A 16314-nucleotide genomic window follows, 5' to 3' on the forward strand; every position below is an offset into this window, starting at 1 on the left:
TGCCCAATTACCTCTGTTCATCTGTCTGTGATCAGTCGAGGCTCTCTGCACTTTTTTCGCCCTTCCTTGCGATTCTTCGACCAGCTCATTCCGAGCCACGAAAGCTGCGACTTCTCTCCTTCGATTCCTCCCACTCCTCGATTTTCCCGTCCCTCGAGACACACAACATATCCAGGCCATCCCGACGTTCCACCCTGTCCCGGTTGCATTACACCATCCCCTCTCCCGTTTTCGCGCGCGACGCCGAGCAATTGACGGCGAGGGCTGCTTCCCATCTGCCACCCACACTTTTTTATATTTCGACCAAGCGACAGGTGCTGAGATAACCTCGTGCATCAGAGTGTGCTGAGGACCTCGCCCAAATTAAATCTACTTACCCGCCTGTTGGACAGCCGGGTCCTGCGTTCTGCCATTCGTCCCAGTGCCTTCAGCCTAGGCCTGGCAGCCGTCGTGAGCGACCGGGTTATATTTCTTCTTTCTGGCGGTCCTGAAATACGTCGAGGCGACAAGTCGAGAGAAGGCCTTGCCGAATTGTGCCAATAGCACACGAGATATTGAGAGATCTGACCTTGAACTTTTGGTCTGCGACGTCTTGCGACATCGTCGATACCGACCACCGAGCCGGCTGAGGAGGGTTGTTCTGGTGAGTCTTGTCTGTCTGTCACATTGGTGTCTCTATTACCTGCCTCCTCTACCATTGCCGCCGCTGCATATCTCCTCCCGTCTGCCATGTCAATCCCGTGCAGGGTCCTGTGGCTGGCCATACTCGTCCCAGATCCTCATAACACCTACCGTATACCTACCTACATTTCTGACGCCCCTTCTTATTGTTCAACACCTTCCCGCATCCACATCTGCACTCGCTGTTGTGCGTCCCACCTTCTTTACTTGGCTGCCGAAAAGTCTCAAGCTGGGCATTCGGGGAGCATCGCCGCGCTCGGTTTCCTTTCTTTCCCTGGCGCAACGTCACCTGGTCGTTCGTTACCGTATGGGGTTACTAATCGCTTTCTACGGCTCTGCAGTCTACCACATACCGGCCGCAGATCTGTCACGGTTTTCGATCGATCGCTCTACACTATATTGCCGATTAATCCCATGTACTCTGTCCCGTGGTCGATTTTCTGTTCTTCGCAAGCGAGGCGATAACCCGGCCACTTCCTTGGCAGCACTGTCTTCACGATCGTTTCATGACGCTGATGATTGACGTTGTGGCACGACCTTAACGCGATACGGCGCACAGCTGCACCATTACATCCAGTCTCCGGCGCATCTGGTTCAAGTGCGGGCCGACTGAGAGTGTCCTCGCTCGTTAGGTGCAACAGATCCTTGGTCAGCTTTTGACGGACTATTCGGTTTAGCGGATTTCCCACGGCTTATCGCGGGCACTGAGTTGACGAAATCTTTCCCTTGTGGCAGAGGCGTCCCGGTCGCGAGACTGGTCGCCGTGGAAAGCCACAATGAACTTCACGCCGTGTGATGTGATATACGTTGATCGCACAGTCGGTCGAGAAAGGGCTGTTGCGTCAGCCGCGGAAGATGTTCTTGAGGCTCAAGAATGGGAAACCGCTTCTATCAAGGAAAATGTTCGGCTACTACTCATGACTTTTGACGAAGGTACGGCTTTTCTTCACAGTACGGCGGAGGAGGGACTTTGGTTGATGCATACTGACCGGCTTGATCATTGCAGTCTACTTGTGCGCAACAGGCGAATCTTGCGTCTCTCGATTGATTGACCTTCAGCAAGACTCATTATCCGATCTCAGGCCAATCATATTGCTGCTCGATGTACCTCATGACGAGCGGTTACCAAACACAAGTCTTCGCCTAGGGTCGTCCTCATCAGACCTTGTTCTTCCGGATTCCGAGGCTTCAAAGGGCCAATATGGTCTCCGTCTACTGCAAAAAGTGGTTTCAGAAGCGCATTTCAGGAACCTTTCGAAGCTAGTGGTACCCATCCCCATCGTCAGCTTCTTGACAGACCCATCTGCATATGCCTCAGATGTCTCAACCTCATCCGTGGATCGTTCTCAGGTGCTCCCGAAACGTGGAGTACCAGACAGGCTACTTGTGAAGGCCTGTCTTGACTTTGGTGCGGTTGATATCATGGTCAGCCCGCTGCACCGTCCTTGCTTGAGCGCTCTGGAGGTGATCGCCTACCGAGCCCACAAGAATGCCGCAAGAGAACAACACGAACTGCTGGAAGTTAAGAGAGGTAGAAAAAGATCTTGGGTGGGAGTCTCAGACGAGAAACCGTTTGCCTATCTCAGGGAAGCCATGGTCTCTGGTCTGATGAAGGGTATCTGCCGGCTGAGTGAGGAGAGCGACGACCGCGCCGACACGATCAGGGTATCGATAGGGGCCGAAAGAAAGGCAAGAGTTGCCGCAGCAATCAGCCAGTGGAGCTTTTGTGCGCACGACTTTTCCGACGATGAACTGGTGGTCGCTTCGTTGCTGATGTTCAAGCACGCTCTCACTATCCCGGAACTTGAGAAGTATAGGATACCGACAGGTATGTTACCCGCCTGCACTGATTGTATTGGCGTCTTCCTTCTCTTTCCCCCCTCCTTTCTTTTTCCAGCCCTCGCAATGCACAAACGACTGTTCCGTGTCTTGGACTAACACAACCACTTGCAGATCAGCTTACCACTTATTTGGTCGCCTGCCGGGCTGCTTACAATAGCTTTGTACCATATCATAACTTTCGGCATGTCGTTGATGTTCTCCAAGCCACCTTCAACTTCTTGATCGGCATTGGCTCTCTACCGCCTTTCCCTGCCAACGGATCGGGTGCAGCGACGAATCAAAGATCGCCGATTGCGGCTTTGCTCAATCCGTTTGAAGCACTGACGCTACTCATCACAGCGATCGGTCACGATGTCGGTCACCCTGGCGTGAACAACGGCTTCCTCGTGGTACTCAATGCACCCCTAGCGCAACTGTACAACGACCGTTCGGTGCTGGAATCATTTCACTGTGCTGCCTATTCTCAGATTCTCCGGAGGCATTGGCCCGCTGCTTTTGAGGACACCAAGATGCGCAATCTTATGATCAGTTCAATCTTGGCAACCGATATGGGTCTTCATTTTGACTACATGAAAAAACTTGGAGACCTCGAAGACAAGCTACAAGAGAACAACAGCACTGAAGGCTGGAATGGTCGCCTGATAGAGGAGCAAAAGGCATTGGCTTGCTCGTTGCTGATCAAGTGCGCCGATATCAGTAATGTGGTATGTCTTGGATTGAATGTTCTCCCGCAGACTACCAAAGTTGCTAACCATTCTTGACAGGCTCGCAAGTATGACACAGCTCTCAAATGGATGCACATTCTATCGGATGAGTTCTCCAGGCAAGCGTCTATGGAGAGTGAGCTCGAGATAGCTTCATCCTTGATGGCTCCTCCCAAAACGGACGACATGTCGCTTCTGAAAGGCCAATTGGGCTTCATGAACTTGTTTGCAATTCCTCTTTTCCAAGGGGTTGCTCATGTTCTACCTGGTATGCAGTGTTATGTTGACGAGCTTGATATCAACAAGGGTCTGTTTGAAAAGAAGGTCTCTGAAGCTCAAGCCGCGGACAATGCAGCGCGAGACATCCAGCGGGATGGGGCACTTTCACCTCGGTCCACGAGTGTCGCCAATACGCCAGCCAAGGAGCGAGACATCAAAAGCGTGGCTTACCCTGTGAATTCAACTTTGAAAGAGCAGTGCGAGGCCAGCAATGAGTTCTCGCCGGAGCAAACATCACCTACAAACAGACCTTCACACGTTCCAGCTGTCAACGAAGACTATAAGGAAGTCAATGGCATCAACACACAATTCGACGCTGTGGCCGACTTCGCTGCCAGCGACCCATTCCACATCAACGAGGCGAGGCAGTCTGCATCAGCGAAGCAGCGCTGCAGCGAGGCGACGGACGGTAGTGCGTCGGTCCCATGTACAGGGGACTGGGCGTCTCAGGCCACAAGCGCTACAACGGGAAAGATGCCTCTCTCGCCCAGCACCCAGGGGACGAGTATTGTCAGTCGGGACTCTATGGAGCGGCCAATCAGCATCCCTGTCACGACCATCACAGCACCCGATTCGTCCAAGAGCCACTCTGACTCGAGGCTAGAGCCTCAGCGGTCCATCGAGGACGAGATGTCGTCCACCTCGTCCAATGGCAAGTCTAGTGACGTCAAGCCACTCAAGAAGAAGTCGAGTCGTTTTCGGTTGAATTTTTTTCGCCGGCATAAGAGCGCGAGTCCACCGCTACCGGCTGCTGACGCTGTATGACCGTTTTGAGAAGGGTCGACGTTGATGTGCCACGACACCATGCTGCAGTCAATGGGCGTCGACACACAAATCTAAGCTACCGCACACATAGTTCCGCTGCGAACACTTGGCTGTCAAGGATTCTGCAGCTCAGGGACGCAGAAGAAGTCCCTATATCATCCATGTTACATACACATCCGTTCAAGGGGCCCGATTTCGAGCTTCCTCTAGGGTTCGTGCCATTCCTCAACAAGAGCTCCCTCGGCAAGAGTAGCTGCAGCGGGTTTACGAGTGAAGGATCATACTCCCTCTATACATATATATATCGGATACGGCGTTTCACATTACCATCGGGGTCTTTCACAAATTTTCTCCAATGGGGACGGTCCGGCCGGGTGTCTTCTCACCCTTCCCCTTTCTATGCTCTTTCTTCAACCTATACCACCCAACATATCACTAGGCGCAGGAGGTGGTTCTTTTTTTTTCGGGTGTATTTATGTGTACGTTATTCGGTTCCAGGACGGGGAATGAAAAGGACGCCAGGGTGGGCGGGACAGACCTGCGAGGGACGGTCGTCTCGGGAACGCAAATTCAAAAGGCATTCGGCGAAGGGGTTGGAGTTGGACTCTGTTTTGTTTTTTTCGGGCGTGAGGGAAGGTTCGGCGGCATCCGAGAGAGACGGACGGGGGATCCATTGTATAGTAGGTATGGAAGTGACTTGACAGAAAAGAGAGAAAGGCATTTCTTTGTTCCAAGCCTCAGTGTTCACCCAACGGTCGATGTCTTGGCAAAACAGGGTCCAAACTTGTCCAGCTGCTCACATCACAATGGTCTGAAAAGTCAAGAGATTCTTAATTTACTGACAGGAGTTTCTAGTTACTGTGTGCGCTACTACTCTGCATGTCCATTCTGCGCGTCTCCGAAACCCAAAAGGACGAACAAGGCCGGTTACTCAGAGCCCTATGCCGATGCAGACAAGATGGAAAAAGGAATGATAATCAAAAACAAGAAAAGATTCCAGAATGTACCCCCACCAATCCCACCTGTCTTGACCTCCAGCACATTCACAGTCTGTATCGATACACGCACACACACGCAGATGCATCCCTCACATCAACAGCCCCAGCGCTCACGCCTCGAGGAACTCGCCGCCCAACCACCGGTTGAAGAAGTCGAGCGAGTTCTCGGGCTGGTCGTACGGCACCATGTGGCCGGCGTCGTAGATGCGCATAAAGGTGAAGTTGCCGCTGGCCTTCACCTTGCCGTACTCCTTCCTCTTCTTGTCGCCGCTGGCGGAGGAAGAGGACCCGGAGGCGAGCAGCAGGTCCTTGACCTCTGCCTCGTTGAAGGCCTTCTTGCCCTTCCACTCGAGGGCCTCGGTCCAGGCCTGGTTGCCGAGCCAGTTGCAGATGTAGTCGGCGTCGCCGGCGTAGATGAGCACGGGGATCTGGTCGAGCAGCTTGGGGACGAGGCGGTGGAAGGGCTGCATCCAGTCGCCCTGGAAGAGGAAGTTGCGGTTGATGTCAAAGTTGCACGAGTCGTACGAGTCGACCTCGGCGCCGAGGGCGTCCATGATGTCCTTGCGGTTCAGGTACTTGGAGATGTAGCCCAGCTGGGGGTAGCACAGGTTGCTGTTGTCCTTGCAGGGGCCGCGGATGTCGTAGACGTTCATGCCGGTGCGCTGGTACGGGCCGATGAGGGCATTGTTGCAGTAGATGGAGGCGGGCACGCAGGACCAGACGCTGCCGGACTCGTAGCAGTTGTTGATCATGGACTGGCAGCGAGGGAGGGCGTTGTCCATGGACTGGCACTCGGACTCGTCAAGCACAGCAGGCCAGCCGCCGTCGCCACAGGCCATGGGGCGGTAGTACTCGTACTGAGTGTAACCGTCGGTCAGACCATTGCCAATGAGGACGGACTTGAGGTTGATGTTGCGGTTCTTGTGCGACAGAATCTCAGAGGCGAAGACGGGAATGTAGTGGCCAGCATAGGACTCGCCAGCAATGTGGAAGTCCTGCTTGGCGTACTCGGGGAACTGAGTGAAGAAGAGAGTCAGGAGCGCGTAGACATCCTTGCCAGCGGCCACCGTGTTGCTAACAGAAGAGCCGGAGTAGGAGTAGCCGACGTTGACAGGCTGGTCGAGGAAGATGACGGAAGCATTGCTGTTCCAGGCGAAAGGGTTGAAGTCGAGCTTCTCCTTCTCGTTGACCCACGAGGGACCGAGCTCGAAGAAGAGGCCGGTCAAAGAAGAGCAGCCCGGGCCACCATTCAGCCAGAGGACCACAGGGTCGTTCTTGGGGTCGTTTCGCGACTCGAAGAACCAGTAGAAGAGGTGCTTATCATTGGCCTCGTCATCGAGATAACCGCTGTACTGCTTGACCTTGTCCACGCCGAGCTTGGAAGGGTCAACGGCCTTGGCGCGCAGGTTGTAGTCCTCGAGGCGGCCGCCGACCTTGCGGTGCTTCTCGCCATCCTCACCCTGGATCCAGAGCTTCTGGACATCGGCACCCTTGACGACATGGTCCCAGTGGGAGTCGGGGCGGCGGGTGTGCTTTTTGGGGCTGCTGAAGAAGGTGGTCTTGTCGCCGGCATCAGGAACCAAGAGCTTGACCTCGTCCCAGAGAGCCTTGGCCTCGGAGGTCATGCCCTTCATGGCCTCCTCCAGAGACTTGAGGGCGCCATTGCCGCTGAGCTTGTCGGCAATGGGCTTAAGAGCCTCAAAGCTGTCTGACAGGACGTGCTGGGCGGGCTGGTGGTTGAAGAGGGCGGTAGCGCTGCCCGCAAGGAGCGCTGAGGTTGCGATCCTCATGCTGGAGTGACTGCGTTGGAAAGGGAACACGCGCTTGGAAGCTGTAGTAGAGACGGTATATACGTCAGTACATCGGTCTGGCAAGTGAGGGGAAACAGCCACGGCGGGAAAGGAATGCTATTTAGAGAATGGGAATTACCTGATAGGGAGCAACACCGTCAAGATGCTGTTCTGTGCTGTTGATGGCGGGAAGAGAAGCTTTGAGAAACTGCACAGCAGATGGAGGATGAAACGTGGGAGAGCAAGATGGATGGGTGGGAGGAGGGTGAGGACGAGGCATGCGTGTGTTTGCGTGGACCCGAGCCAGGCACGGGATCCCGGCGGTTGCTCCAGACTGGGGGGGCCTCCTCATCAAGGTGCGGTTTGCGGGTGCGGGTACCTGCCGAGTACCACCGCACCTTAGATAAACAGGTGGCGCAGGTGTCCAATTGTGGCCTACTTCTCGCTAAAGACAGCGGACTAGCTGCTAGACCTGCCTAATCTGCGCACGCTACGCGGGCTTACGACTCTGCTAGCTCTTATCAGCGCTGGTACTCCTCAAGTACATACAGCCTAGACCTCTAGACGTCATCGTCCCTGGGCTTTTGTTTTGAAGCAAAGCCTGGCTCTGAGTCCACCAGAACTCGTCCTGGTATTTACTCTAATGATGTCCTATGTGAACATAGACCACTCCAGCATTTACACAATCTTTGTGCACTGAGAGCTTGTGCATCAGTCCCCGAAGCCAAGTAGGATCTGCCGCAGGTTGGTCGGGGATCATGAGTAAGTTGCTCTGGATCCTTATCAGAGTGAGTGGGCCAGATCTGCTCGTACAGCATGCCTTGCTCGCGCACACACAGATGCAGGGACGGTGGCACGCCAGCAGCACGCCCGCCAGCAATTGTCAAGTCATGGGATCTAGCTGAGTCACAATGCCGACTCTTGTTCTCCACTTGGTTAACTAGTCCAAGTTCTCCATCCGGTGTCTGCAGCAGCTGGCAGACAGGTGTCCAAATACTGCTCCTTGAACTTTGCGTGCTTGTCTACTACCTTAGATACTGCTGATAAAAGAAAAATTATCGGTGTCAACGTCAATCGTGGGGCAGTAGACTTATCACGAAGTAGATGATCAGAGCGAAGTGGGGTGAAAAGGTATCAATCATACTGTGTCATACCGCTTTAGCTACTTTACTGGATCTGTCAAATACATTTGCGCAACTTGGAGGCATCTGCACCTGAGCCTTTTCTGTTGCAGTGTTTCTCAAAGTCTTTGCATATCTATTCCTGAACAACAGGAGGCGGCACTCGGGTCTGTAGGTGCTGCGCACGACATACCTTACAACAATCCAACTTGGAGACAGCACTGGCAACACCCAGGAACCAACCTTACACAGCAACACCACTTACACAGTCTCGGTCTGCAGCGGACTACTCGCTGCCACCGCCTCCCACCATGGTCATCAACCAGCCCTCCAACCAGATCAAGCTCACCAACGTCTCGCTCGTGCGCCTCAAGAAGGGCAAAAAGCGCTTCGAGATCGCCTGCTACAAGAACAAGGTCCTCGAGTGGCGCTCCGGCATCGAGACCAACCTCGACAACGTCCTGCAGATCCCCAGCGTCTTCCTCAACGTCTCCAAGGGCCAGACCGCCCCCTCGGCCGAGCTCGCCAAGGCCTTCGGCAAGGACGCCAAGGTCGACGACATCATCCTCGAGATCCTCAACAAGGGCGAGCAGCAGGTCGGCGAGAAGGAGCGCGCCGCCCAGACCGAGCGCGTCCATGCTGAGGTCCTGAGCATCGTCGCCAGCCGCCTCGTCGACCCCCGCACCAAGCGCGTCTACACCACCGGCATGATCGACAAGGCCCTCGACATGCTCAGCGCCCAGGCCCACCAGCAGCAGCAGCAGCACGCCGGCGCCGAGAGCAAGTCCGCCGCCGGCAGCGGCGCCGGCACCCCGGCCACCGGCGAGTCCGGCGAGGCCAAGCCCCGACCCGCCCCCAAGGCCGTGTGGACGGGCGTGACGAGCACCAAGAGCGCCAAGTCGCAGGCCCTGGACGCCATGAGAGCCCTCATCGCCCACCAGCCCATCCCCGTGGCCAGGGCCCGCATGAGGCTGCGCATCACATGCTCGACAAACGTGCTAAAGCAGGCTGTCAAGGCGCCCAAGGGTCAAGACGCAAAGGCCGACGGGGATGATCAAAAGGCAGCGCCTGGGACAGTCAAGGACAAGATCCTCAGCTACGTCGAGCAGGTGGAGAACCAGGATGTAATAGGATCGGAATGGGAGGTGACGGGCTTCGTAGAACCCGGTGCTTTCAAGGGCTTGTCCGACTTTGTTGGCAACGAGACCAAAGGTCAGGGAAGAGTCGAGGTTCTCGACATGGCTGTCACCCACGAGGACTGAACAAGGCCTCATCCTTTCATGCCTCGTCACGAATTTCTTGCATTTATCCTGTTCCTCGCATCATCTGCATGGCTCGGCGTTGGAAAAAGATGAAATTTCCTTTGTGGTCGATAGCAAAAGTTTTGCGTTTCTCTTTACATAGAGCATATTCCGAAATGACTAGCCAGTGGTATTGAACCCAGTACCCTCAAGTTTGACCTGTGGAAGCAATCCCGGTGTAACATCCCAAGGCGAGGCAAGTATCGATATGACCATGGCCACACATCACGTAAAGGAATTAAGATGTCATTTTCGTCAATTGTGGGAAATTTTTTCTTTTATGCCTCGAGTCCACTCATGACCGTGAGCCACTCATTCCATGCAAAGCCGTCAAAGATGAAAACAGCCGTATCACGCCCGACCTTCCACGATGATAGAAACACCAAAGCCAGCGAAGACCCAGCCGTCCAATCCACCTCTCGTCCCTTCGTTCTTTAACCACCCTTCTTCTTGGAGACACCGACGGTCCGGCCCCTGCGGCCGGTGGTCTTGGTGTGCTGACCGCGGACACGGAGGCCCCAGTAGTGACGGAGACCACGGTGAGCGCGGATCTTCTTGAGGCGCTCGAGATCGTCACGGAGCTTCGAGTCGACACCGTTGGCCAGGATGTGGCTGTCCTTGCCGTCGACAATGTCGCGCTGTCGGTTGAGGAACCAGGTGGGGATCTTGTACTGGGTAGGGTTCTGGAGGATGGTGACGATACGCTCAAGCTCTTCGGAGGTGAGCTCACCGGCGCTGTGGAAAGAGTGAAGTCAGTCTCGACTGTTCCTGTGGCTCGTTCTCGAAGACCTGTTCCCGGGTCCATCCTGCATGCTCCTCATATCCGTGGCCGCCCCAGACATCTTGTCCATTCCATGTGAAATGGAACTCCAGGCCAGTTCTCCTCGCACCACGCAGCTTTGCATCCAGTAGATTGTGTGTTGGGGAGAAGGGTGATTGCATACCGCTTGTTCAGGTCGACATCGGCCTTCTTGCAGACGAGGTTGGAGTAACGGCGACCGACACCCTTGATCTTGGTGAGGGCGTAAACGACCTTCTCCTTGCCGGAGACGTTGGTGTTGAGAAGACGAAGGATGAACTGGAAGTTCGACTTCTCCCCCGATACGAGCGACATGTTGGGCAACCTGTTCCGATGGACGGGTTTGATGTTGCCTGCGATGTCAACTTTGACAGGAAGTTCGAGGTTCAGAGGGGATTGAAATTTTGCGGTGAAATTCTTGGTGGAGGGTCAATTGGGGCCCGCCCTCGCTTAGCGCTAGGGCAGAAATCGCGTCACGTGGACAGGCCATCAGCGAGTTGTGCACGTGATGCCCTGAGGCGGTCCGAGCGGGAAGAAAGTCCGAAAAGAGGCTGGATGGATGATGACTAAGATGAGCCGAGCGACAAGTAGGAACGGTGGCCAAACGGGTCTCCACTAAAATATGACAGGGGAGCGTCACTGCCCGCCTACTCCGTAACAGCTACGGAGTGCGCCGTGCCTTACAAGGTACAAAGGACTGGTAGCCTCCTGGACCGCCTACGTAAACACCAACAACATCAGGACAGTTTCAAAAGACACCTTTGCCCAGAAGAATAGACACCCTTTCCGTGACGCTCTTTGACCCAGGAAGGACCGGCCAGCTGGCTTCTGCGCCCGCCTAGTGTATCTCGTTAAGCATACAGGATCCGTCTCTGATCCTCCCTCCTCCCTCCTACTATCGAACCAACCTCGGGACCTGCATCTCCTTTCTTCTACCAACAGACTCCACGTTTACGACCGTCACGAACAGCCATGGATATGCGCAACAACCTCTTCGGCAAAGGGCCGAGAGGCGGAGTCGGCTCCGGCGGTCCTCCCCCTCCCCCTCGCCCGAACCCCAACGCTCCCCCGCCGGGCAGCTACAACGCTCCGCCGCCGGGCAGCTATAACATGCCGCCGCCGGGCAGCTATAACATGCCGCCGTCTTACAACAGCTCTCCCGGCATCAGCAGTCCGCGGAGACCTGTTGGTGGAGGCAATGCTCCGCCACCTTCGCAGATGCAGTACCGGCCTAGCGCGCCGGGCGGCCAACAGGTGATGCTGCGGTTGACCAAGATCGACGACAAGAACACATTGGATGAGTACATCTATGGAAATCTGTATGCTCCTCGCCAGACTGTGCTGTCCGCCGTGCTGGATGCTGACTACCTTTAGTTGCGCGGTGTCGCCCAACGATTTCCCCCCCAACCGAGATGGCTCTGATCTATATCTCATGCTTCGGGGCCCAGAGATGTCTGGCTCTTATGTTGTTACTGCCCGACCCTTGCCCGGCTTCCCAGACGGGACGATTTACCTCTCGGACCCCCAGCGAACATGGTGTGGTGTTGGCCTCAGGGATACCAGTAGGTTCATCATGCAAGAAGCACCCAACTATTGGCCGCCAATCTGACTTCTTTTCGCAGTAATGGGCGAATACTACGACCCCTTCAAGCAAGGCAATCAGGCCTACCTAGGCTCTATGGACCTCGAAATTGGTTTTGCGTCGACGCGGAAGACCACCGAGGAGCAGTATGACCAAGATGTCCTTGAGCAGCTGTTCCTCCAGAGATATGCCGACCAGGTTCTAGCTCCTGGCCAAAGGATCTTGATGGACATCAAGAACATCCCTCTCTCGATCCTGGTGAGGACAGTAAACCTCGTGGACCTAAGCGTGGAAAAGAAGTCCTCAAAGGAATCGAATAGCTCCCCAAACGCAAGGGGTATTCTCGTCAAGGGCCAGACAAAGCTCACTTTCTTCAAAGACGCCAAGTCGCCCATCAACCTCAAGGCATCAAGCAGGCGACCTCCAGCAAACGCCATCATCTCCCCTGATTTTGACTTCCGAAGTCTGGGTATCGGTGGTCTCGATGATGAGTTCGCCACAATCTTCCGACGCGCCTTCGCTAGTCGTGTCTTCCCGCCAGGCCTTATCGAGAAACTGGGTGTGATGCACTGTAAGGGTATCTTGCTCTTCGGCCCCCCCGGTACTGGTAAAACATTGATTGCGAGGAAACTTGGCAAGCTGTTGAATGCCAGGGAACCGATTGTCGTCAACGGTCCCGAGCTCCTCAACAAGTATGTCGGTGCTTCCGAAGAGAACGTACGAAAACTCTTCACCGAAGCCGAGAAGGAGTACAAGGCCAAGGGAGAGGAGTCCGGTCTTCACATCATCATCTTTGACGAGCTAGATGCCGTCTGCAAGCAAAGAGGGTCCGGTGCCGGTGGCGGGACTGGCGTTGGGGACAGCATCGTCAACCAGCTGCTTTCCAAGCTTGATGGTGTCGATCAGCTCAACAACATCCTTCTTATCGGAATGACGAACCGGAAGGACATGATTGACGAGGCACTGCTACGTCCGGGACGTCTGGAGTTGCAGATCGAGATCAGCCTGCCTGACGAGAACGGCAGACAGCAGATTCTCAACATCCACACAGCCAAAATGGTTGAAAACGGCATCCTCGACACAGACGTCGATATTGCCGAGCTGGCAGCGCTCACAAAGAACTTCTCGGGAGCAGAGATCAGCGGTCTCGTACGCTCTGCCACTTCGTATGCGTTCGGTCGCCACACAAAGGTTGGCACGATCGCTGGAGTGGGTGATGACGTCGAGAACATGAGGGTCAACCGCGGGGACTTTATGAACGCCCTAAGTGAAGTGCGTCCGGCATACGGTGTGGCTGACGACGAGCTGTCGGAGGCTATTCCATACGGCATTATCGACTTTAGCCCCAACATCAAGAACATCACCAATGATGGCCTGCTTTACGCAAAGACGGTCCGTCTCGGTGAGCGACTTCGTCGCATGTCTGTCCTGATCCACGGCCCTCCAGGGGCGGGCAAAACGGCTCTGGCAGCACACATCGCCCTAAAAGCAGATTACCCATTCACCAAATTCGTCACGCCCCAGAGCCTAGTGCCTTTCCGGGACGAGATGGGCAGGAGAGACCATCTACACAAGGCCTTTTCAGACGCATACAAATCTCCCCTCAGCATCTTGATCATTGACAGCATCGAGCAACTCATCGAGTGGAACCCGGTCGGTCCCAGGCTGAGCAACACTATCTTCCAGACTCTACGGACTCTGCTGCAAGCCCCTCCTCCAAAGGGCCACCGCCTCCTCATCTTGGCAACGACGTCGCAGCTCTCTACCCTCAGCCAGCTGGATATGCTTGACTCCTTTGATCGCCAGATCAGTGTGCCCGCCGTCGGCAGGGTCCAGGAGCTGGGCACTATTCTGAGCGAGATGAATGTATTCGAATCGGAACAGGATATCAACGCGGCACTCAACGGGGTCAACGAGGTTGGAAGCACGGTGGGCGTGGGAGTCAAGAATGTCTTGACTATCGCCGACACAGCCACAGAGGCTGGTGACAGCCCGGTGGACTGGTTCGTAGACCAGCTGAGGGACCAGATGATGCGGAATCAGGTTGGGCAATATAGATAGATAGCGAATGATAGACTAAGACCGTTCACGGACAAAACCCCTAAATCTCAACTGCTTGCTGAGCGTGCATTGTAACTCATTTCTCTCTCAGCTTCTCCTCCAAATTAGTCGAGCCTAATTAACCCGCATGGTTTCAGGTCCGAGACGAGTGATGTGCACAGATCAAACACGAGGCAGAAACATAAAGAAACGCAGGTTCTGTGATGTCACGAAACGCATAAATGACACTTGCGGGATAGTCATGTCCACGGTAATCGCTCTGGTCTTCACGGCACTCAGACTTCTATTCCTAGTAATTAGTTCTAGCCTGGATCTACCATCGTTGCACATCATGGGTCCGAAGGAAAACCTGGTTATGTTTCTTGATCATCCCTCACCCACGATTTCACCTCCCAGGTCCTAATGGGGATCGAATGGCCAGGGAACCAGGCACAAGGGACAAAAGAGACAAAAAGGCAGGGATGGACGAATAGCAAATGTGATCAAAGTAAAAGACACATGGTATTGCCGGTAAAATGTAATAGACCTACAGTGTGAACTAAAGAAGAAGAAACCACCGTCTTCGCGGTCCAAGGACCAGGATCAAACCCCTTGACCCATTCAGCACCCCCCCCCCCCCTCTTTCCGACGATCAGCCTTCTGTCGGATTGACAGAAGCAGCAGCTGGCTGCGCAGACGACGTCGCCGAGGCCGCCGCAGGCGCAGACGCCGAAGTCTGGTTGCCGCTAGCCTGGTTGGCATTGTTGGCATTGTTGTTGTTGTTGGCAGCAGCAGCAGCAGCCCCCTTGCCGTTGAGCAGCTGGTTCGCAAGGTTGGCGTCGAGCCCGCCGCCGAGGACGAGCCCCGCCAGCTGCGCGTTGGCGACCTGCCCGGCGGCCAGCAGCGCCGACTGCAGGTTGAAGAGCGAGTTGCCGTTGGCGCCCCAGAGGGCGCAGTCGGCGCTGAAGCGCGAGATGTCCTCGACGAAGAGGTTGCGCGCGCCGGGCAGGATGACGGCGGCCGGGTCGGCGAAGACCTGCGCGCGGTTGGGCAGGGTCGGCGCCTGGGAGCCGAAGGGCAGGACGACGGACTGGTTGGACCGGCCGAAGGGCGCGGCCGGGTCGAAGGCGGCGATCTGGGGCGAGCTGCCGGTCTGGTTGGAGGCGTCGGCGGCGGCCTGGGCCTGGGCCTGAGCCTGAGCCTGGGCCTGGGCCGAGGCCGCGGCGGGGTCGGCGGCGGCGGACGGCGTGGGCAGGCCGATGGTCATCTCCTCGGCGGCGCTGATCATGACGACGACCTCCTTGTCGGGGCGGCCGTTGTCGGCGAGCAGCTGGTTGACCATGTAGCGGTTGTTCTGGGCGTTCCTGTTGCGCAGGTCGACCACCTTGGTGACGGTGACGATGACCGTGTTCTTTACGTCGAGAGTGTTAGCCCGAGTCCTTTCTTTTCCTTCTTCTCACATTCCGAGTGAAGCGGTCGTTTGTTGGAGGACGGGCAATCTTGACTTACCACCTGAGTGAAGCGAGACCTGAACGTGTTGATGCGGATGTTGTTCTTGATAGCCTCGATCGTCTGGAGCAGGGTGACCTGGGACTTCACCAGGGCGAGAAACTCCAGCTCCGCGAGGCGCGCAAGGTTGTTGATGGCGCCAAGGTTCTGGTTAACGATGACAATGTTTGGCTGCGCAACGGTCTGCTGGATGATGACATTGTTGCGTTTCTGCGCCCTCGTTGTGTGCTTGAGTCCTCTCTCGACAGGCATGGCGTCCTTCTCGACGAGAGCAGGAGCTAAGGGGTATCGTGTCAGCTCTGCTCGATCCCTCACCATGCCAGCAGCACTCGACATGCGACTTACCTGCAGAGGCAAAGGCAGCCAAGCCCGCCAGTGCGGAAATTATATGCGTGAAGTGCATCTTGTTTTTCTTTTTGTTTTTTTCCGTGAGACGTGATATTATCTCGGTATGCTTCCAGAAGGATTGACGAGGTACAGAAACCGAGTATACGCAAGAGTACTAAGAATGATAATAATAAAAAGAATGTTCCTATCAAAGGAGTGTGAAGCGAAAGTTGAGCAAGCCAGCAACTCGGTATCAAACCGTGAAAAGAAGGAATTTGAGCAGCCGCTTGGGCGCGTATAAGAGAACGACGAACAAGATTAAGAGAACAAGAAACGAAGCAAGTCGAGACGACGATCCTCAGTGATCATACATGGAGCAACATAAGAAGATCATTGATGCGCGAGGATGCTCATCGTGGGCATAAAGTACCTCCCGCGGCTTGAGGAGTTTGGTTCTCCTCGAGGGGGTTTCTGCGCATCGACTTGATGCAGTTTCACGATACCGGCTGTTAACATCCCGCTCCTGTCCAGCCTTGCCAGCATTGCTTGCCAAGACCAGGTCAGGGGCCACGAGGG

At 55.3% G+C, this 16314-nt stretch overlaps 6 protein-coding genes across 6 annotated transcripts; 3 read left to right on the forward strand and 3 right to left on the reverse strand.

Moving 5' to 3' along the window:
• Nucleotides 1-1457: 1457 nt before the first annotated feature.
• On the forward strand, nucleotides 1458-4271 carry E0L32_005544 (uncharacterized protein; the record flags this gene model as incomplete). The annotated part of the gene is made up of 4 exons (XM_031140077.1): nucleotides 1458-1614; nucleotides 1688-2509; nucleotides 2635-3227; nucleotides 3288-4271. 4 exons carry the CDS (start codon nucleotides 1458-1460, stop codon nucleotides 4269-4271), a joined length of 2556 nt encoding a protein of 851 aa, XP_030996059.1.
• Nucleotides 4272-5379: 1108 nt separating this feature from the next.
• E0L32_005545 (uncharacterized protein) lies at nucleotides 5380-7059 on the reverse strand (the record flags this gene model as incomplete). The annotated part of the gene is made up of 1 exon (XM_031140078.1): nucleotides 5380-7059. The coding sequence occupies one exon, from the start codon at nucleotides 7057-7059 to the stop codon at nucleotides 5380-5382; it is 1680 nt and encodes a 559-aa protein (XP_030996060.1).
• A 1432-nt stretch (nucleotides 7060-8491) lies between these two features.
• Nucleotides 8492-9442, forward strand: E0L32_005546 (uncharacterized protein; the record flags this gene model as incomplete). The annotated part of the gene is made up of 1 exon (XM_031140079.1): nucleotides 8492-9442. The coding sequence occupies one exon, from the start codon at nucleotides 8492-8494 to the stop codon at nucleotides 9440-9442; it is 951 nt and encodes a 316-aa protein (XP_030996061.1).
• A 473-nt stretch (nucleotides 9443-9915) lies between these two features.
• Nucleotides 9916-10595, reverse strand: E0L32_005547 (uncharacterized protein; the record flags this gene model as incomplete). Its single annotated transcript, XM_031140081.1, has 2 exons — nucleotides 9916-10216; nucleotides 10426-10595. 2 exons carry the CDS (start codon nucleotides 10593-10595, stop codon nucleotides 9916-9918), a joined length of 471 nt encoding a protein of 156 aa, XP_030996062.1.
• Nucleotides 10596-11252: 657 nt separating this feature from the next.
• On the forward strand, nucleotides 11253-13923 carry E0L32_005548 (uncharacterized protein; the record flags this gene model as incomplete). The annotated part of the gene is made up of 3 exons (XM_031140082.1): nucleotides 11253-11599; nucleotides 11655-11842; nucleotides 11903-13923. 3 exons carry the CDS (start codon nucleotides 11253-11255, stop codon nucleotides 13921-13923), a joined length of 2556 nt encoding a protein of 851 aa, XP_030996063.1.
• A 631-nt stretch (nucleotides 13924-14554) lies between these two features.
• Nucleotides 14555-15814, reverse strand: E0L32_005549 (uncharacterized protein; the record flags this gene model as incomplete). Its single annotated transcript, XM_031140083.1, has 3 exons — nucleotides 14555-15313; nucleotides 15412-15689; nucleotides 15757-15814. 3 exons carry the CDS (start codon nucleotides 15812-15814, stop codon nucleotides 14555-14557), a joined length of 1095 nt encoding a protein of 364 aa, XP_030996064.1.
• Between the last annotated feature and the right edge of the window lie 500 nt (nucleotides 15815-16314).

This window comes from Thyridium curvatum (assembly GCF_004353045.1).
Source record: "Thyridium curvatum strain D216 chromosome Unknown NODE_29_length_410198_cov_82.451705, whole genome shotgun sequence".
Lineage (NCBI taxonomy): Eukaryota > Fungi > Ascomycota > Sordariomycetes > Thyridiales > Thyridiaceae > Thyridium > Thyridium curvatum.